The sequence below is a fragment of the Nomascus leucogenys genome, chromosome 13, assembly GCF_006542625.1.
Source record: "Nomascus leucogenys isolate Asia chromosome 13, Asia_NLE_v1, whole genome shotgun sequence".
Lineage (NCBI taxonomy): Eukaryota > Metazoa > Chordata > Mammalia > Primates > Hylobatidae > Nomascus > Nomascus leucogenys.
Window position 1 is genome coordinate 100,453,311 of NC_044393.1, and position 23,121 is coordinate 100,476,431.

The 23,121-nt window shown below is 38.5% G+C and overlaps 1 protein-coding gene across 14 annotated transcripts in view; it reads right to left on the reverse strand.

Annotated features, from left to right (window-relative positions):
* The window catches only part of KMT2C (lysine methyltransferase 2C), a 306,019-nt gene that overhangs the window by 199,679 nt on the left and 83,219 nt on the right, over nt 1–23,121 (reverse strand). For 12 of the 14 annotated variants that reach the window (XM_030826223.1, XM_030826214.1, XM_030826210.1 and 9 more), the window contains one exon: nt 1,000–1,141. In XM_030826223.1, coding sequence (XP_030682083.1) covers nt 1,000–1,141 — 142 coding nt within the window. The remainder of the gene's footprint in view (nt 1–999; nt 1,142–23,121) is intronic. The other 2 variants (XM_030826211.1, XM_030826221.1) reach the window with 1 other exon arrangement.

Genomic DNA, 23,121 nt, shown 5'->3' on the forward strand with positions numbered 1-23,121 from the left:
TCAAAAAATAAAAAAATAAGAAAGGAAAGGAAGAAAAGGGAAGAGGAAAAGAAGTAGAAGGGAAACGAAGGGAGGAAGGAGGGAGAAGGGATGGAGGAGAAGGAGGGAGAAAGGGAGGGAAGGAAGGAGGGAAAGAAGGGAGGGAGAGAGGTAGGGAGGGAGGGAGGGAAGGAGATGGGAGTACCAAACTGATGAATAATTTCATTATTTTATTCATGTCTTTCAAATAAGGTCTAAAAACTCTTAAGACTTCAAAGCTGAATTATACAATGATAGGTTACAGGCCCAGTGTAGTGGCTAGTGCCTGTAATCCCAGCACTTTGGGAGGCCGAGGCAGGCGGATCATGAGGTCAGGAGATCGAGACAATCCTGGCCAACATGGTGAAACCCTGTCTCTACTAAAAACACAAAAATTAGCTGGGCATGGTGGTGCATGCCTATAATCCCAGCTACTCAGGAGCCTGAGGCAGAAGAATCTCTTGAACCAGGGAATTGGAGGTTGCAGTGAGCCGAGATGGCACCACTGCACTCCAGCTTGGTGACAGAGCAAGACTCCATCTCAAAAAAAGAGGGGGTGGGGGAGGTGGGGGGATAAAAAAGAAAGAAAAAAAATAGGTTATAATGTCCTGCGTTTCCTTTTTTAATGAATGGGGAGAAGATAAGGAACAAGTTTACAGGTAAGTATCAAAAATTAATCGTCATGCTAAATGCTCACATTTATGTCTTCTGCCAGGTATAGCGCATTGGTAATATTCTGTACTGGCCTGAGGTGACTGGAGTAAAACCCCAGTGTGCTGCCCTGCTCTACAATTGCCTAAGCCCACAGATGTAACTCATCCCAGTTAAACACAGAGGCATCAGCTTCAAATTTAGCTACTAAATCATAAAATCCCACCCAGATTTTCATCCTAAACTCATACTCCTTGAATTTTCTCTACAGTCATTTCACTGCTTTATTCCTAGCACTAACATCCAATCCAGCTGCATTCATTCTCTAACCTGATTTTGGCTTCTACACCAACAGAGACCAAGGAGTTTGCCGATTCCTCAGACACAGATCGCTGAAGAGTTGGAATTAGCTGTTTGCTGTTATCCACTTCTGCTTCAGCATCCTCTTCTGCAGATTGTTCTTTGATTTCTGCTTAACAGTAAACAAGAGAAAACAAAGAGTCATTTTTGTATTTATATTAATCACTGGTGAATTTATCTATAAAGCACAGGTCATAATGTAAAAAGAAACAACAAATAACAATACTTCACTAATACAAGAAAAGTTTATGCACATAATTAGTGGTATTGTGCATCTTTATTCTCTACTGCAAAATGATTATCAAAATAATGTGAAGCATGGTATACTTTTCCTTGTGCCCAAATTATAGCTGACTCAGAGAAGTTTCATCCTAGTAATAAATGTTAAGAATCTTGGCCAGACATGGTGGCTCATGCCTGTAATCTCCGCACTTTGAGAGGCCAAGGCAAGCAAATCCCTTGAGCTCAGGAGTTTCAGATCGGCCTGGGCAAGATGGTGAAACCTCATCTCAACAAAATATGTAAAAATTAGCCAGGCAAGGTGGGGAGTACTTATAATGTCAGCTCTCAGGAGGCTGAGATGGAAGGATATGCCTTGAACCTGGGAGGTGGAGGCTGCAGTGAGTTGGGATCGTGCCACTGTACTCAGGCCTAGGTGACAAAGCCAGACTCTGTCTCAAAAAAAAAAAAAAAAAAAAAAAAAAAAATCTTATTTTTGGCCAGGTGTGGTGGCTCACACATGTAATCCCAGCACCTTGGGAGGCTGAGGCAGGCATATTGCTTGAGCCCAGTAGTTCAAGACAGCCTGGGAAACATGGTGACACCCCATCTCTACAAAAAATTAGCCAAGCATAGTGGCACACGCCTGTAGTCCTAGCTACTCAGGTGGCTGAGGTGGGAGAATCAATCAAGCCCCGGCAGTTAAGGCTACAGTGAGCTGTGATGGTACCACTGGACTCCAGCCTGAGCAACACATCTAGATCCTACCTCAACAACAACAACAACAACAAAAAAAGATATTTTTTTCTTTTTTGTGTGTTTTTTTTTTTTGTTTTTTTTTTTTTGATGGAGTCTCACTCTGTCACACAGGCTGGAATGCAATGGCACGATCTTTACTCACTGCTACCTCTGCCTCCCGGGTTCAAGCGATTCTCCTGCCTCAGCCTCCCGAATAGCTGGGATTACAGGCGCCCACCACCATGCCTGGCTAATTTTTGTATTTTTGGTAGAGACTGGGTTTCACCACGTTGGCCAGGCTGGTCTTAAACTCCTGACCTCAGATGATCCACCCGCCTCGGCTTCCCAAAGTGCTGGAATTATAGGCATGAGCCACTGTGCCTGGCCAAAAAAAAAGAATCTTATTTTCAGGATTATAGCAATTGGTCTACAGAACAAATGTATTTCAAAGTGACTCATTAAAAATTGTTTCACACTTTATAAAATCATCATTAAAAGACTCATTATGTATCCTAATTATTAGCCATTCTAAAAACTTAATATTTGAAAAGGACAAACCTTCACTTTATTGCCTTTTTCCATTCTCCTTGAATCCAACCCAAAACACCTTAAATGTTCTTTCTCAGGAGGCAGCCTAACAGCTGAGAGGATTTCCACACACCACTACCCCTAACATCATTCTTCTTGTTTAATAAAAATTATATGTCCACTCTGTCTGGCATGCTCTATTACTACAATGAAGGGACATTACACATTCCCACCAGTGCTCATGATGCAGTTCCATGCTCTTGGCTGGCTCCTTCTTTTCTAACCTGAAATTTGTTTAGACCTTTCTGCATCACTAACCCCAAACAAACAAAAAAAATCTTAAAGTCCTTTCAAGCGCCTCTTCTCTGTCTTTCCTTTTACCACCAAATGAGAGATGGCATGACTGAACTCTACTACCTTCCCCTTCAACTATACTTTTCTAATTGTATCCAGCCTCCTATTATAACAATTATTCTCAGCTGGGTGTGGTGACGCACACCTGAAATCCCAGCACTTTGGGAGGCCAAGGTAGGCGGATCACCTGAGGTCCGGAGTTCGAGACCAGCCTGACCAACATGGTGAAACCCCATCTACTAAAAATATAAAATTAGCCAGGCGTGGTGGCACATGCCTGTAATCCCAGCTACTCGGGAGGCTGAGGCAGGAGAATCGCTTAAAACTGGGAGGTGAAGGTTGCAGTGAGCCGAGATCATGCCATTGCACTCCAGCCTGGGTAACAGGAGCGAAACTGTCTCAAAACATACACACACACACACACACACCGCACACACACAATTATTCTCGTCAACACCACCAATGGACCAACAGCAAAAGAATTAACAATCCAGTTACCACCCACAAGCTTTCTTCAAACATCCTAAAAATTCACTTCACACCAGGACCACTTCCTCCTTAGTGAAATGATCTTCTATCTTTTATAAGCACAGAGATATAATAGTCTAATATCTATCTCTTCAGCTGATTTCCTTTAGACCTCTAAATATAAGTACAGCCCTCTATACATCCTTTATATACTCCTGGGGTTGGGTGGTTGTTTTTGTTTTTGAGAAAAGGACTCACTCTGTTGCCCATGCTGGAGGGCAGTAGTATGATCATTCGCATTCTTGGGCTCAAGCAATCCTCTCACCTCAGTCTCCCAAGCAGCTGGGACCACAGGCACATGTCACCACATTCTTTTTCATTTTTTTGTAGAGATGGGGGTCTCACTATGTTGCCCAGGCTAGTCTCAAACTCCTGGCCTCAAATCATCCTCCTGCCTTGGCCTCCCAAAGTGCCAAGAATACAGGCATGAGTCACTGCACCCAGCCTATAAGCTCCTGTTTGAAGAACTTATTTATTATCCACATTTCAACAATTTCCTCTGGACTTTATGATTTGTAAGTCAACATCTCTAGCACTAACTCCTCTCCTGAGTTCCACACCATATTTCAACTATACACTAGACATATTTAGCAGCTTGAACACTAAATTTCACACAAAACTTTATCTCTTATCACTCAGATTAGCACTTCAGTCTGACTTCCCTCTTTTAAAAAAAAAAAACTATCTTCTACATTCAAAATGAATTTTAGAAAAGTATTTTGAAAAACAAACAATTTGTATAACTATTCTTGCGTAGTTAGAAAAAACTACAAATAACTGTAAATCCTATCAAATCATAAAATTAATGATAACATGAAGCATCAAACAGATGGTTTTGGTTTTCATACTTAAAATAACATGTTTCTTTTCTTTTTTAAAAAATTGAAATAGAAAAGCTGGCCTTAAATGAAGTGTTTATACGTTCTATCAATCAAGGTATCCTGTCTATCCCTAGAGACAAAATTGACAAAGTATGTAGAATCAAATCTACAAATACATAAGCTTGTATTCAAAAGGAACAATAAAATGAAAATTTACATTTCTATGTGACAAATGACCTTATGAACAAAATGAATGTGTCACAGATGAGAGAAAATAAATACAATTTGAATCCCCCCCCCAAAAAGGTATTCAGATCAAGAATAGCTAAATAACTATATAAATTGGTTCTAAGACATGAGAAAGTTTAATAGCAAAAGGTGTCTGCTCTGTTAGTTAAAATCAAAGGCTTGGAATCCAATGGTTCCGAGTCTGCATTCTAGCTCTGCCATCTGCTAGCAATGTTACCTTTGGCAAGTTATTTAACTTCATCTCAATTTTACTTTGCTCGTCATTTAAAAGACAGACAATACCACCTAGTATAAAACTGTCTTTATGATCCAAAAAAAAAGAACGCATGAAAAGCACTTAGCTCAATGTCTTAAGTGTAGTGATGTAGCTGTTATTCTGATGACCTCCATCTACATTCACACACTATAGTCTATGGATTCACTTGTCCACCTCGCCTATACAATTTGTATTTGTTTTTTTTTGTTTTTCAGACAGAGTCTCGCTCTGTCGCCCAGGCTGGAGTGCAGTGGCACGATCTCGGCTCACTGCAAGCTCTGCCTCCCAGGTTCACGCCATTCTCCTGCCTCAGCCTCCAAAGTAGCTGGGACTACAGGCGCCCGCCACCACACCTGGCTAATTTTTTGTATTTTTTAGTAGAGACGGGGTTTCACTGTGTTAGCCAGGATGGTCACGATCTCCTGACCTCGTGATCCGCCCGCCTCGGCCTCCCAAAGTGCTGGGATTACAGGCATGAGCCACCGTGCCCGGCCCTCATCTACTCAATTTCTAACTCTTGATGTCACATCATGAATTAATTAAATTGCATTATGAGAATTAATGGGAATAAAGAGGACATTTATTTAGCCCCTCCTGGCTCTATGCTCCAGAGTTAATATATCATTAATTTAGAATGGTTATTTACCAAACAAAATTTTGAGTAACAAGTACATACTATAATTTCTACTCAAATGGCAGTCATTACAAAGATAGTCAAGATCCCCATGTTTAATGGATCTAGATGAAAGACTGAAAATAAAAATAGGACACAATAATAACGATGCTGGTAAGCACATGGCATGATGGGAGTTAAGGGGAAGAAGTGGGGAATACAGCTCAGAAAGGCTTCAGAAAGGTATTAGAAGCCCAGCTAAAACTAAAAGGATAAATCAAAGTGTGCCTAATAGTTCTCTCTCAAGTCTTCTCTTTTAAAAAAAGAATAACATCTAACATATTTTCTTCATTTAAAAGATAAGGAAAATAAAATCTGAAAGTTAATTACAAGCTCAAGATCACAAAGCTAACAGGAAACAAAGCTGGGATCCAAAATCGGGTTGTGTAACTCTAAAGCCTGATGTGCTCTTTTCACTACTTCCACTGCCTGGCATAGCATCAAAGTGTAGCATGTAAGTTTTATAAATACATCAATATTAAAGATAAATGTTAACAGTCTTACTAGGACCGTGTTACTGAGGGATCATTACTGAATATAAAGACTATGAGATAACCAAAAATACTCTTTTTTAAGCACTGCTGAATAAAATTATGAAGTGGACAGAACATTTATCTCACAGCCAAGTTCACAGAAATAAAGCATTTTGATTTTGAACAATTACAAAAGTATTTGCCTCAAAGGTTAAATACTTCTTTGAAAGGACTGTGTGTAGCCTACAAATATACTGAACAAACTTACCGATATTGATAGCATAACAGGCTATTTCAAAAATATTTTAGAGGTCAATTTTGGACTCCCTTATCAATACATTAGTATATTCTTTCAAAGCATCCTACTTTTTCAGTGGATTTTTAAAGTTTACTTATTCAAGGGTTATAGAATTTTAGAGGGAGAAATTACTTCTTTATTTTTACTAACCTCTAATTTTTATTCACTTCGAAAATTTAGAATTCCAAGAAAATATTAAGAACGTAAGCAACAAGCACAGTGGTATTGGTGGATACCTAAGTCTTTGTCACCAACAGAAATCACGGATATTTTCTTATCACATGCAGTTGTTGCAGATAACCCAAAATATCATTCACCCTCATCACTACTTCAAAATTACAGTAGTTATTAAATTCACTGCTAGATTTTATAATTTAAGTGAATTAAAAAGATGTTACAAAATTACAAGTTTGGCTTATTTTTATTTCAATGCAATTGTTTATCTTTGTGATCCTATTTTGGTGTATTTTTATTTTATTCATTTAAAAACATTATTTGAAAAAGAGTCCATGGACTACATCACAGTACCAAAGGGGACTATGGCACTGAAAAAGTTAAGAACCCCTGTTCTGTATGTGCCATTCACAGGAGACCACACCCTCAATTTGACTATATGCTCTATGAAAACAGGCATTGTATCTGTTTTTATAAACCAGAGCTATCACAAAACCTGAATGATGTTTGATAGTTGCTTAATTAATGTTAATTATATAATATAAAGCAAGCAGATAAATCTCATATATAGACACAAAGATTTATAAAAAGCACAGAGAAAAATAATATATTTAAAATGAACTCGTATTTACTAACTATGCAAGTAAAAGACATTCATTATCGACTAGTTATCCAAAAAATATGCCTTCTCCCTCTATGCTTTAATCAACTTTTTTTTTTAAGAGATGGGATCATGCTCTGTCACCCAGGCGAGAGTACAGTGGCACAATCATAGCTCATCATAACCTCAAACTCCTGGGCTCAAGGTATCCTCCCACCTCAGCTTCCCCACTAGCCAGGACTACAAGGCACATGCGATCATGCCTGGCTAATTTTTTTTTTTTTTTTTTTTTTTTTTTTTTTTTTTTTTTTTTTTTTTTTTTTGTAGAGACAAGGATTAACTATGTTGCCCAGGCTGGTCTCAAACTCCTGGACTCCAGTTATCCTCCCACCTCAGCCTCCCAAAGTGCTAGAATTACAGGCATGAGCCACCATCACCATGCCCAGCGTAATCAGCTATTAAATAGAATAACTGACTTCCCTTACCTCCAGAGAATGGCAATATTTTTCATGCTTGCTTCCTACTAAAACTACAGAAGAAAACATAGCTAAGAAATTGTGTAACCATGTCCCTCCCTTCTTTTGAAAGAAGTCTGCCTACTGACAGTTATGTTTTCTGGATATATCTCCTTGAATCTAGTGTATCCAATGTCATCAAAATTGTGTTGTAAAGCTAAAACACTAGCACTATATTAGAAAAAGCAAATTATTTATTAACCCTATCTTTATTCACTAAACTACTTAAAATATTGACACTGATTAATAATACGAATATAGTTGCTGCTTTCACAGAACAATGTAAGCAACTAAAAGTAAATACACAAAAAAAGCACTAATTTTCTCTGGGAGTTAACACTGTTACAGGTGACTTACTCTCTTTATACTCACCCACAGTTCCATAAATTTCTACAAATATACATTACTGTTATAATATTTAATGTGATTTTTTAATGCAAACTCAAAAAGCTTAAGAGTCCAATACTTGTCAAAAGCCAAAAAATATATGGGCATTAATTTAAATAGTAATTGTTTAAGCAGGATAGACTGCTAATAAATGAAAAAAAATAGTGACTGTTAGAAGTCAACTGTTCTCTAGGTGTTTTATTTAGTTGTTATCAGTATTTCCTTTAGTTTTCCTACATAAGTTTTAAATGTTAATGGAGTTTTTTGCAATTAATAAAAGAAACTAAAATAAACCAACAAATTACAACATACATCTTTTTAACAATTATTTCTATCAATATTGATCTTCTTCTGAAATTTAACTTTATCTAGGCCTTAAAAACAAAAATCAACCAATGAAACTGACTTGGATCCTCTAGACCAGCCCAGGTGTCACCTGAATAGCAATAAATGACTCTGGTTGATGCCAGCAGAGCAGAAGAACTGCCCAGCCAAGCCTGACCTAAATTCCTAACCCACAAGATCATGAAATATGTTTGCTTTTTAAGCGACTGTGTTCTGAAATGATGTTACGTGGCAATAAGTAGCTAAACTTTTCATTTTAAACTTCAGTTTGAAAATTATGTATGGCTTATCAAAGACATATAGGTGTCTTTGCTTCACTATCTCTTCAACTAAACCGTCGAAGCAGTCAGTATTTCAAACACTGACAGTAACTACAAAAGAAAAAAGCTCAGGAGGGTTTTGCTGCAGTCCAGAAGTGACCCATATGATTTCCACCCACAATTCACTGGACACAGTCATATGGGCCCCTCAAGCAGGCTTGGAGCTGTGTAATTCCACCACATATCCAGAAGGGAGAGTGCCAGAGCTATTTGACAGACAACACCAATATCTACCACCACAATATATAATTTTAAATAATATACTAAAGTTAGTGAAAAATATTATCCAAAGAAAAACCTGATACTTCAAAAAGAGAAGAGTCAATTACAAACTTTCATATCAAAAAAAGAAAGGACAGGTAAAGTTAAATTGTTAGGCCAATTAATGTAACAAGATTCCAGGCTTTTTCTTTGTGCCAAATGTCACCGTAATCTGTTGTCAATTAGCAGCTATACTCAAAATGTACAAACAATAATTTGGGTTGCCCACTTTTTAAAATAATATCACTGAAGTTTCTCCTTGTAAATAAAGGCATATATGGGGTTTACACAAAGTTGTATACTTAAACCATATGCAAATAACCAAAAGGCGCTGAAGTAAAGTAACACATGTATGACTTTGGAACTCCAATTCCACCTGTCTCATCAAGTGTACTGACAAAGCAAAAGACCCTTATCTTGTCTATGTCAATTAAATACTAACATCTGAAAGCCACCACTAAATAAGAACCAATAGTCATTACATAAGCAACAGCTAAAAATTAACAAATAATTAGACCAGAAGATAATCCAAGATTTTGATACATAACTCCAGGCAGTATGAGAGGCATCATTAGTGGAAATCCCTCAAAGGTTAGTCACAAATGGTAATCCTGATATTAAATCCGATAGTTTTACTATTTTAATAAGAATTATTATTTATAAGACATTTATAATAATGGACAGATATTAACTTAGTTATTAACTATTAATTATAGTCCATTCCACTATAGTTATAACTGGCTTACCAAATTAGAAAAGGGATATAACTATAGTTAATACATGTAAAAAGCTAAACTGAAAAATCAACAACTCTTGCTAGATCCATAAGGTCAATAAAGTCACAGGGCAAACAGGTACCCTCAGAACTGGAGGGACAGACACGAATCACAACTTACCTGAGCAGAAACCCATGGGTAAAAACCTCCATGGGTACAAAAACCTGAACCATCATTGACAAAACGCTGGAGGTTCAGTGTGGACAAGTCTGGAAGATAAAAACTACAGAGGGACCCAGTCATTGTGGGGCCCCACAGTTTTGTGTTTTACCTCTAGGGGCTCTACCAGTTTCTCACAGTGAATTTCACAGAAAAATCTCTTCTTGCTTTCAACAGCAGGAGGGGAAAAGGAACCATTTCTCTTAACAAGGCCTGCCTTCAGGAGAAACTATTTAACTAGAGCCTAACCTATGAGAAGAGAAATAAACTCCAGCCAGTTCTAGCCTAAGAGAACCTATCTAACTCTAGCCCATTCTAGGCCATTCTGCCCCACCTAAAAGCAGTGAAAGGGCAGGGTGGGGAGGAGAGTAAAAACTCAAACTTCCCCCCCCGCCCCCCCCCCGCCCCCACAAGGCCCGCCACATTACTAAAGGCCTATTTACAGCTGTTGTCTTTACCCAGTGCACTACATCTGGCTATCGAGAAAAAAAATTACAAGGTATACTAAAAAGCAAAAAACACAGTGCAGAGCAACATCAGAACTAGACTCGGAGGTAAGAGGGAATTTAAAATGATCAGATGAGGAATTTAAAGCAACTATGATTAATATGCTAACAGCTCTAGTGGATAAAGTAGACAGCATGCAAGAAGACATGGGCAATGTAAGCAGAGAACTCAAAATTCTAGAGATTAAAATGATAGAGATTTTTTAAAAACTAACAGAAATGATGAATGCTTTTAGTGGGCCTATTAGTAGACCTCACACAGCTGAGGAAACAATCTCATTGCTTGAAGATATTTCAAAAGAAACCTCCAAACCTGAAAAGCAAAGAGAAAAAGACTGGAAAAAAAAAAAAAAGAACAGAATGTTTAATACAGAAAACTACAAAAAGGTAACATGTAATGGAAATACCAAAAAGAGAAAAAAGAGAGGAAGAACAAGAAATATTCCTCAAATTAATCTCAGAAACCAAACGACAAAGAACATCAAAAAGGATAAATGCCCAAACTATACCTGGTCACATCATATTCAAACCACAGAATACTGAAAAATCCTGAAAGAGGTCAGAGGGAAAAAAATACCTAAGGTAACAATTACATCAACTCAGAAACCATGCAAGCAAGAAGAGAGGGAATGAAATATGTAACATGTTGAGAGAAAGAAAACATCAACCTAGAATTCTGTACCCTGCAAAATTATCCTTCAAAAGTGAAGGCTTTCTCAGGCAAACAAAAATTGAAGAATTTGTTGTCAGATGACCTACCTTGCAAGAAATGTTAAAAGTCCTTCAGAGAGAACAACAACGGTACAGGTCAAAAACTTAGATCTATATCAAGAAAGGAAGAGCATCTCAGAAGGGGTAAGTGAAGATAAAATTTAAAAAAAAAACTTTTTTCTTATTAACTGATCTAATAGATAAGTTTGTTCAAAATAATATCTGCAACAATGTATTCAATTATGATTGCTTATGTATAAATACATATGCTTATGTATAAGTGAAATGACTGACAGCAATAATACAAGGGATGGGAAGAAGGAATTAGGATTATTTTGTTCTTATAAAGTACTCACATTACAAGTGAAAATTACAGTGGTGCCATCTTATCCATGGGGAATATATTCCAAGACCCCCAGTGGATGCCTGAAACCAAATAACAGCAAACCCAATATATCCAGTATGTTTTTTCAATCATACTAAGATGGCTACTAAGTGACTAAGGGGCAGGTAGCATATACAGTATGGATGTGCTGGACCAAGAGATGATTCACATCTCAGGCTGGAAGACACAAGATTTCATTATGCTACTGAAAACAGCGCACAACTTAAAATTAATGAATTGTTTATTTCTGGAATTTCCCATTTAATATTTTCAGACCATGGTTAACTGGAGGTAACCAAAACTGTGAAAAGCAAAACCACAGTTAAAGTGGGACACTACTGCACAGTGTCATTAGAAAGTAGACTTGGGTTTGTTGTAAACATATTACAAACTCTAAGGCAACAACTCAAAAAAAAAAAAAAAAGAACTATGCTAAGAAAGGACAGAAAACAGAATCATACAAATTGCTCAGTTAAAATCACAAAAGGCAGGCTGTGCGTGGTGGCTCACGCCTGTAAACCCAGCACTTTGGGAGGCCGAGGCAGGCAGATCACGAGGTCAGGAGATCCAGACCATCCTGGCTAACACAGTGAAACACCATCTCTACTAAAAATATTAAAAAATTAGCTGGGCAGGGTGGCGTGCGCCTGTAGTCCCAGCTACTCAGGAGGCTGAGGCAGGAGAATGGCATGAACCCAGGAGGCAGAGCTTGCAATGAGCCAAGACGATGCCACTGCGCTCCAGCCTGGGTGACAGAGCAAGACTCTGTCTCAAAAAATTATAATAAAATAAAATAAAATAAAATAAAATAAAATGAAACCACAAAAGGCACAAAAAGAGTGGAAGACAAAAATAAGAACAAAGAACAAGGACAATAAATAGAAAACAGTTAACAGATATGGTAGATATCCATTCCATTATATCAACAATCATCTAAAGCTGGGCATGGTGGCTCATCCCAGTAATCCCAGCACTTTAGGAGGCTGAGGCCAGCATTTCAAGACCAGCCTGGGCAACACAGCGAGAACCCGTCCATCCAAAAAAACTATTTTCTTTAATTAGCCAGGAGTGGTGGTGTGCACCAGTAGTCCCAGCTACTTGGGAAGCTGAGGTGGGAGGATGGCTTGCGCTCAAGAGTTCAAGGTTACAGTGAACTATGATGGCACCACTGCACTCCAGGCCTGGGTGATACAGTGAGACTCTATCTCTAAAAATAAAAAAGCATCACTTTAAATAACAATGGTCTAAATACACCAATTAAAAGACAGAAATTGTTATAACAGGTTGTGTTTGTTTGTTTTGTTTGTTTGTTTGTTTGTTTTGAGACAGAGTCTTGCTTTGTCGCCCAGGCTGGAGTGTAATGGCACGATCTTAGCTCACTGCAACCTCCACCTCCCGGATTCAAGTGATTTTTGTGCCTCAGCCTCCTGAGTAGCTGGGACAGTACCCACCACCATGCTCGGCTAATTTTTGTATTTTTAGTAGAGGCAGGGTTTCACCATGTTGGTCAGGCTGGACTCAAACTCCTGACCTCAGGTGATCCACCCGCCTCAGCCTCCTAAAGTGCTGTGATTCCAGGTATGAGCCACCGCACATGGCTGAGAATACATTTTTTAAAGAGAAAACCCAAGCACATATTGTCTACAAAAAAACCCACTTTAACTATAATATAAAGATACATACAGATAAGAAATAAATGGATGGAGAAAGATATTCCAGGCTAACAATAATCAAAAGAAAGCAGGAGTAGCTATATTAATTTCAGATAGATCAGATGTCAAAGTTATCAGGAATAAAGAAAGGCATTTTATAATGATAAAGAGGTTAATTCCCAAGACATCAGTGTGTCTAAACAGAACATCAAAATATGTGAAGCAAAAAAATGATACAATTTCAAGGAGTAAGAGCTGAATCCACTATTATAGTTGGAAAGTTTAACACCCCTCTAAGAAATAGACCTGGCATGCAGAAAATCAGCAAAGACATAGTTGAATCTGACACCGTTAATCAATTGGAAATAACTGACATGTAAAGACTACTTCATCAACAATAGCAGAATACACATGCTTCCCATCCACATGCGACACTTACAAGGTAGACCACATTCTGAGCCATAAAACATATCTTAACAGATTTTAAACATAGAAATCATACAATGTCTGCTCTCAGATGACATCGGAATTCAACTAGAATTCGGTAACAGAAAGATAGCTTAAAATCCCAAAACACTGAGACATTAAACAATACACTTCTAAGTAACACATAGGTCAAAGAAACCTCAAGAGAAATTGAAAAATATTTTAAACTAAGTGAAGATAAAAAGAAAATTTGTGAGATGCAGTGAAAGCAGTGCTTAGAGGAAAATTTATGGCATTTAACACATATACAGTTGACCCTTGAACAATGAGAGGGTTAGGGGCTCCAACCCCCCACCACCACACAGTCAAAAATCTGTGTAACTTTTGACTCCTTGAAAACTTAACTACTAATAGCCTACTGTTGACAGGAAGCCTTACCAATAACATAAACACTAGATTAACATATATTTCTGTGTTGTATTATATACCGTATTTTTACAATAAAGTAAGCTAGAGAAAAGAAAATGTTACTAAGAAAATCATGGCCGGGCACAGTGGCTCACAACTGTAATCCCAGCACTCTGGGAGGTGGAGGCGGGCGGATCAGGAGGTCAGGAGATAGAGACCATCCTGGCTAACATGGTGAAACCCCGTCTCTACTAAAGATACAAAAACTTAGCTGGGCGTGGTGGCATCCACCTGTAATCCCAGCTCAGGAGGCTGAGGCAGGAGAATTGCTTGAACCCGGGAGGCAGAGGTTGCAGTGAGCCGAGATCACGCCACTGCACTCCAGCCATGAAGACAAGGAAAAGGAAAAGGAAAGAAAAGAAAAGAAAATCATAAGGAAGAGAAAATACATTTACAGGACCATACTGTATTTATTGATACCATAAGTTTATGTCACCTGTTTACAAGACTGTCTATCTGAAATAGTGGGCAACCTCAGCTACAGACTTCCATCTATGGTACACATCAAGCAGTTCAACTTTTTCTTGTATGTCATGACTTTGCTTCTTGTGGGGAGCACTTTAAGCATCATTAGTGGCACTTAATATGGGTCCTGTGGTGTTATGCACAATTTATAGCATTGCACTAAACATGATGAAAGATACATGAGAAGCGCCAGATCACTTTTTACCAAGATACCCAATTTACTGGAGAGATGAACTGCTCAAAGATGACTGGTATCCCATGGTGTTTTAATCAGATACTTGCAACACTTGAGTTCACTGCAATAACAACAGGACGTGGCCACATAATTATTACAGTTGTACAGTATGTACTACAGTAAATTTTATTCAGTTATTATTTAATACTACGTTTACATTTGTTTACATTTCTCTCAACTGCCAATGGTACCACATACAGTCTTTAAGTGTGTGCTTAAGTTTCGATAAATTTTAACATTCAGTAATAGATTTGTGTATATTTTATGGTAGTAAACAATAAAACAGACAAGTATCTACATATACTTTATGCATTCATGCATACCGTTTTCTTAATTTTTTAAATATTTCTAGGCTACATAGTTCATCTACGCATTTTTTCAAATTGTCATGAATCTCCACAAAAAATTTCCAATACATTTACTGAAAAAAATCCATTTATCAGTGGATGCACACAGTTCAACCCCAAGCTATTAAAGGGTCAACTGTTTCAGAAAGGAGGGAAAAATCTACACTCAGTAATATCAGAAACGAAAAATGGGACATCACTACAGATCCCATGGAATCTTAAATATTCAAGAAATACTATTAACAACTGTATGCCCACAAATTTGATAACCTAGATGAAATGGACCAATTACTTAAAAGACACAATATGCTCAAGCTTACACGAGAAGAAATAATCTGAATATGTCTATACCTATTAAACAAACTGAATCAAAAATTAACAAACTTCCAATATTGAACACACCCAGTTTGGTTCACTGCTGAATTCTACCAAACATTTAAGGAAGAAATTATACCACTTCTCTGTAATCTCTTTCAGGAGATAAAAGCATAGGGAAGGCCAGGCACGGTGGCTCACACCTGTAATCCTAGCACTTTGGGAGGATGAGGCAGGTGTTCGAGGTCAGGAGTTCGAGATCAGCCTGACCAACATGGTGAAACCCTGTATCTTCTAAAAATACAAAAAAGTAGCCAGGCATGGTGGTGGGTGTCTGTAATCCCAGCTACTGGGGAGGCTGAGGCAAGAGAATCGCTGGAACCCAGGAGGTGGAAGCTGCAGTGAGCCGAGATTGTGCCACTGTACTCCAGCCTGGGCAACAAAATCAAAACTCTGTCTTAAAAAAAAAAGAAGAAGAAAAGAAAAAGCATAGGGAATATAGACACCTCACCAATAAACATAAACAGATGGCAGATAAGCATATGAACAGATGTTCCACATTATATGTTATCAGGGAAATGAAAATTAAAACAATGAGGCATCACTACACACCTATTAGAATGGCCAAAATCTGGAACACCAACACCACCAAATGTCAGTAAGTACACAGAGCAACAGAAACTTTTATTCATTTCTAGTGAGCATGCAAAATGGCACAGCCACTTTGGAAGACAGCTTGGTGGTTCCTTACAAAACTAAACATACTCTTGCCATACAATCCAGAAATCATGCTGCTTGGTATTTACCCAAATGGGTTGAAAACTTACATCCACAACAAAAATTGCACATAGATGTTGACAGCAGCTTTCTTAACTGCCAAAACCAGGGTACAAATAGAAATTCCATCAGTAGGCAAATGGATAAATTCTGGTCCATCCAAACAATATAATATTATTCAGCACTAAAAAGAAATGCACTATCAAGACATGAAAAGACATGGAGGAGGGCTGGGCGCGGTGACTCACGCCTGTAATCCCAGCATTTTGGGAGACCGAGGCGGGTGGATCACCTGAGATCAGGAGATTGAGACCAGCCTGATCAACATGGAGAAACCCCATCTCTACTAAAAATACAAAATAGCCAGGCGTGGTGGTGCATGCCTATAATACTAGCTACTCGGGAGGCTGACACAGGAGAATCACTTGAACCCGGGAGGCGGAGACTGCAGTGGGCCAAGATCACACCATTGCACTCCAGCCTAGGCATACAGAGCAAGACTCGAAAAGAGAGAGAAGAGAAGAGAAGAGAAGAGAAGAGAAGAGAAGAGAAGAGAAGAGAAGAGAGAAGAGAGAAGAGAGAAGAGAGAAGAGAGAAGAGAGAAGAGAGAAGAGAGAAGAGAGAAGAGAGAAGAGAGAAGAGAGAAAAGAAAAGAAAGAAAAGGACATGGAGGAAACATAAATGCATATTATTAAGTGAAAGAAGCCAGTCTGAAAAGGCTATATATTCTTTATGATTCCAACTATTTGACACTCTGGAAAAGGCAAAACTATGGAGACAGTAAAAAGAATAGTGGTTGCCATAGGTTAGCAAGGAGGGAGGGAGCAAGGACGGAGGGATTAATAGGTGGAACACAGAGAATTTTTAGGGCAGTGACTACGATACTATAATGACAGATACATGTCATTATACCTTTGTCCAAACCCACAGAATGTACACCAAGAGTGAACCCTTATGTAAACTATAAACTGTGGATAATATGTCAATGTAGGTTTAAAAAATTGTGACAAATGTACCACTCTAGTATAGGACGTCGATAATGAAGAAGGCTATGCACGTATGAGGGAAGGGGATTTATGGGAAATTTCAGTAACTTCCTCACAATTTTGCTACAAACCTAAAATTGCTCTGAAAAATAAAGGCTATTTTTGGCCAGGTGCAGTGGTTCACGCCTATAATCCCAGCACTTTGGGAAGCCGAGGTGGGCGGATCACCTGAGGTCAGGAGTTCAAGACCAGCCTGACCAACATGGAAAACCCCGTCTCTGCTAAAAATACAAAATTAGCTGGGCGTGGTGGCACATGCCTGTAGTCCCAGCTACTCGGGAGGCTGAGGCAGGAGAATCGCTTGAACCCAGGAGGCGGAAGTTGCAGTGGGCCAAGATTGTACCATTGCACTCCAGCTCAGGCAAGAAGAGTGAAACTCTGTCTCAAAATAAATACATAAATAAATAAAATAAAGTCTATTTTTAAAAACTTATGCTAGAAGTAACTAAATGTATTGATGTGAACTCACATTTGTAAGTGTGTGTATAGATCTATGTAATTATAGTCCTCTCAGAACAGGGATATGTTCTGAAATATGCGTCATTAGGCAATTTTGTCACTGTTACACAAACCTAGATGGTATAGCCTACTAAAAACCTAGGCTATTTGATATAGCCTAGTACTCTAGGCTACAAACCTGTACAGCATGTTACTGTACGCAACTATAACACAATAGTCAAGTATTTTTGTACCTAAACATATGTAAACATAGAAACAATGGTAAGAATACAGTGTAAAAACACAAAAAATGGTACACCTACATAGAGCACTTACCATGAATGGTGCTTGTGGGACTAGAAGTTGCTCTGGGTGAGTCACTGAGTGAATGTAAAGGCCTCAAACATTACTATACACTAATGTAGGCTTTATAAACACTACACTTAGGCTACATCAAATTTTTAAAATATTATTTTTCTTTGCTCAATAATAAATTAACCTTAGCTTACTGTAACATTTTTACTTTATAAACTTTTTTAAACTTTTTGACTCTTGTAATAACACAGCTTAAAACACACATCATACATCTACACAAAAAAAATCTTCCTTTCTACCTTTATTCTGTAAGTTTTTTGGTTTTAGGGTTTTTCTTTTGTTTTGTTTTTCTGTTTTTGTTTTTGTTTTAAACTTAGCCCAGGCCTACACGGGGTCAGGATCATCACTATCACTGTCTTTCCACCTCCACATTTTGTCCTACTGGAAGGTCTTCAGCAACAATAACACACAAGGAGCTGTCATTTCGTATGATAACAATGCCTTCTTCTGATATAGCTCCTGAAGGTTCTGCCTGAGGCTATTTTACAGCTAACTTTTTTGCTTAAGAAAAGGAGTACACTCCAAAATAATGATAAAAAGTATAGTATAGTAAATACGTAAGCCAGTAACATAGTCACTTATTATCAAGAGTTATGTACTGTGCAAGAGTGTATGTAGTATACTTTTGTATAGTACATATAATTGGGAGTACACTGGGTTTGTTTACACCAGCATCACCACAAACGTGAGTAATGCACTAGCTTGCGCTGTGCTATGACATAATGACAGCTATGACATATTGAGGTGATAGAAATTTCTCAGCTCCATTATAATCTTATGGGACTACTGTCATATATGTGATCTGCTGTCATTATGCAGTGCATGACTGTACTAGTATATGACTAAAGTGGACTCACATAACTAATTCTCAACAGAAACAATTGTAATATGCATCCGTTTGTTGCGGGAAGTCAGGGACCCCAAACAGAGGGACCGGCTGAAGCCATGGCGGAAGAAATAAATTGGGAAGATTTCATGGACATTTATTAGATCCCCAAAATAATACTTTTATAATTTCTTACGCCTGTCTTTACTCTGAATTTATGTAATCTCTGAACATAAATTGTGAAGATTTCATGGACACTTATCACTTCCCCAATCAATACCCTTGTGATTTCCTAAGCCTGTCTTTAATCTCTTAATCCCATCATTTTCGTAAGCTGAGGAGGATGTGTGTCGCCTCAGGACCCTGTGATGACTACGTTAACTGCACAAATTGTTTGTAGAGCATGTGTGTTTGAACAATATGAAATCTGGGCACCTTGAAAAAAGAACAGGCTAACAGCAATGTTCAGGGAAAAAGAGAGATAACCTTAAACTCTGACCGCTGGTGAGCCAGGCAGAACAGAGCCATATTTCTCTTCTTTCAAAAGCAAATGGAAGAAACATCACTAAATTCTTTTTCTCAGCAAGAAACATCCCTGAGAAAGAGAATGTGTCCCTGAGGGTGGGCCTCTAAAATGGCCCCCTTGGGTGCAGCCATCTTTTATGGTCAAGCTGTAGGGATGAAATAAACCCCAGTCTCCCATAGCGCTCCCAGGCTTATTAGGACGAGGAAATTCCCGCCTAATAAATTTTTGGTCAGACCAGTTGTCTACTCTCAAACCCTGTCTCCTGATAAGACGTTATCAATTATAATGCGTGCCCGAAACTTCATTAGCAATTTTAATTTCGCCCAGGTCCTGTGGTCCTGTGATCTCGCCTTGCCTCCATTTGCCTTGTGATATTCTATTACCTTGTGAAGCACATGATTTCTGTGACCCACACCCTATTCGTACACTCCCTCCCCTTCGAAAATCACTAATAAAAACTTGCTGGTCTTGCGGCTTGTGGGGCATCATGGAACCTACTGACATGTGATGTCTCCCCCGGACGCCCAGCTTTAAAATTTCTCTCTTTTGTACTCTGTCCCTTTATTTCTCAAACTGGGCAAAGCTTAGGGAAAATAGAAAAGAACCTACGTGAATTATCGGGGTGAATTTAGCCCGATATCTGGCTGAATTTCCCCCAATATCCCTTGAGCCTAGATTTTTGTCCCTAATACTATTCTCCAGTAAAAAACTAGAAGTCCTTAGAGAGTAGCTGATTTCATACCTTGGGGCAGGGAGAATTTTAAATGGGCCTGAAAAATAAAACTTTTGCCAAAGCGCATAGAGCTCTGAAAAGTTTTGAGATGTTATTTAAAAGGACTCAGAAGCCAGCTGACAAGGGGCTCCCATGAGCCAAACTATGACAACTTGAACAGTAGGAGAAAAATGTTTAATTATAACTAACTGAATTATAATTAGCTAATTATAATTAACAAAAACAAGTTTGCAAAGACCTGATTATGTGATTCTCAAGAAAAAAAAAGTTTCTCTTCTCTTCAAGTAACTAGCACTTCACTCAAGTTGATTTTATTCATATAAAAAATGTGCAGAGACTGGTAACAGCCACCACCTACAAAAGATCAAATTTTCTCAGCTGGGTGCGGTGGCTCATGCCCGTAATCCCAGCACTTTGGGATGCCAAGGCAGGTGGATCACGAGGTCAGGAGTTCAAGACCAGCCTGGCCAAGATGGTGAAACCCAGTCTGCACTAAAAATACAAAAAAATTAGCCGGGCGTGGTGGTAGGCACCTATAATCCCAGCTACTCAGGAGGCTGCGGCAGAGAATTGCTTGAACCCCGGAGGTGGAGGTTGCAGTGAGCTGAGATAAAGATGAAATTTTCTTAACATAAGATATTACCAAATGAGGTTTCTTATTACTTTCCCAATGGCTACTCCTAGTTTCCTCATTCCCATCCCACCATGGTAGGAGATTCATTTTAATTAGTATTCTTTTCTTTTTTCTGAGACAGGATCTCACTCTGTCACCCAGACTGGTGAACAGTGGTGCGACTGATTACAGGTCACTGCAACTGGTGTCTCCCGGGCTCAAGCGATCCTCCCACCTCAGCCTCCTGAGTAGCTAGGACTACAGGTGCACACCATCACACCCAACTAATTTTTGTATTTTTTTTGTAGAGACGGGTTTTCGCCATGTTGCCCAGGCTGGTCTCCAACTCCTGAGCTCAAGCAATCCACTCACCTAGGCCTCCCAAAGGTCCAGGAATACAGGTGTGAGCCACCACGCCCAGCCTAATACCCTTATATTACTACAAATCATTAAGTAAGCATGTCAAGGCACAGGATTTACAGGAACAAGAGAACCTTCAAATAAACCCTGGGGTCTTGAGACATACATACGTTAAAACCTTGCAGCAAACTTGAATGTGCTTTTAAATGAACTAGAAATTTATAGAACGAACTCTGTCTAGGTTTATTTGCACATTAGTGGTTATAACAGTAATTCTTTCTTTCACTGTTCTCCTTGCCCTATGTTCACTATGTTCCCTAAAAGAACTGGACAATGGCCTTTCCAAGGACAAAGACAAAACAAAGACCAATACACTTGGCTTTATTAACTTTAGTAAAGCCAGGTTAAAAAAAATAGTTTTCTGCTCCTATTCAAACATTTCTCTAAACTGTATTTGCCTTGACCTCTCATAAGAGACAGCATGAGAAGAGAGTCCATTTGTGGGGCTTACTACTCTCAAGTAAGGAAAAAAAATATGCCAGAAATTTAGTTTTGTTGTAATGTTGTAATGTTCCAAGAATAGTAGGTAGCTTAGAAAACATAAAGAAAATTCAAGAACACAATACTGCTTCACTTAGTGAATCCAATTCCTCCCATATCCCTAGAAGTATTCTTGGCGCTGGGGATAAACGAGTTAACAAGACAAATCCCCTGACTTCATAAAGCTTACATTCTAGTGTGGAAAGCATACAATAAGCCAATATGGAATTAAATGTCCTATCTGTTAAGTACTAGGAGAAAAATAAAGCAGGAGAAGACAAAGTGACAAGTGTTACTTTTTAGACAAGTTTGTCAGGAAAGGTCTCCGGGAAAACTGTAACTGAGTAGAGACTTGACTGAAGTAAGGGAATAAGCTGTATGAATATCTGAGAAAGAATTTTTCCAAGCAGAGAAGACAAAAAGTGCAAATGTCTGAGAAAGGAGTATGTTTGGTGGGCTCCAGGAAAAGCCAGGAGGCCAGTAAGGATGGAGCCCAGTGAACAAGGGAACATAAGATATGGTTATACAGGTAGCCAAAGTCAGATCAATGGAGCCTGAAAACAATGGTACTGTATGAACTTTGAATTTTATTCTAAATATCACTGGAGTCTTTGGATGGTTGACAGAGGGAAGTAAAAGGCTCTCACTTTGAATTGGAAGGATCACTCTGGCTACTATGTGTGGGACAAGAGTAGAATGGAATGAAAAGGAAAGGAACAAGACCAGTTATGAAGCTATTGCAGCAGTCCAGTGGAATGCTAGTGTGAAGTTCTGGAATAACAGCAGTGGAGGAGTCAAAGTAATTGAATCCAGGATATACTGGGTAGGTAAAGCCCTCCAGTGGGCTGGATGTCTAAAATATGAAAATGTGAAATGTGAATGTCTAAAATGTGAATGTCTAAAATGTAAAATGTGAAAATGTGAAATCAAGAAAGACTCCATCTTTTTAAGCCTGAACAATATACAGTGGCAATATACCAGAGGTGGTAACATTGGAAGAGAGGGTTTCAGGATAACAACAACAATTTCCAAAGAGGACACATTAAATACGAGATCCTCTTCAGCCATCTAAGAAGAGTTGTTAAGAAACAAGCTGAAAGATACAGGTTGTGTTCAAAGCAAGAAAGAGCTGGTGACGTAATTTTAGAGTCAATAGCATTTAGATAACATAATAATAGCACAAAAATAGATAATAAGCCATTAAACTGAATAAGACCACCTAATATATAAGAAGATGAGCGAAGAGAATGAGGAAAAACCTATGAAGGAGGAGTAGGAAAAAACAAAACAAAAACAAAAACAAAAAAAAGACAATGCAGTGACCTGAAAGTCAAGTTTAAAAAAAAAGTTTCACTCCTGAGAGTGGTTAGCTGTGTGAAATGATCCTGAAAGGTTAAGGAGGATGAAGACTAAAAGCTGGTTTGGGCAATATGAGATCATGACATTGACAAGAATAATTTTAGTAGAATGGGAGGAAGAAAGCTTGATTAGAGTGGGTTCATGAGAAAATGGTGAAAAATAAGTAGTAATCATAGGTATAAATAACTCAAGGATGTTTGCTATGATGGAGCAAAGAAGCTGTATAGTACCTAAAAGGGGATGTCGGATCAAGAGAGGCTATTTGTGTTGAAAGGGGGTGATTCTGCAGCACCCCCCTTACGCTAATAAAATAA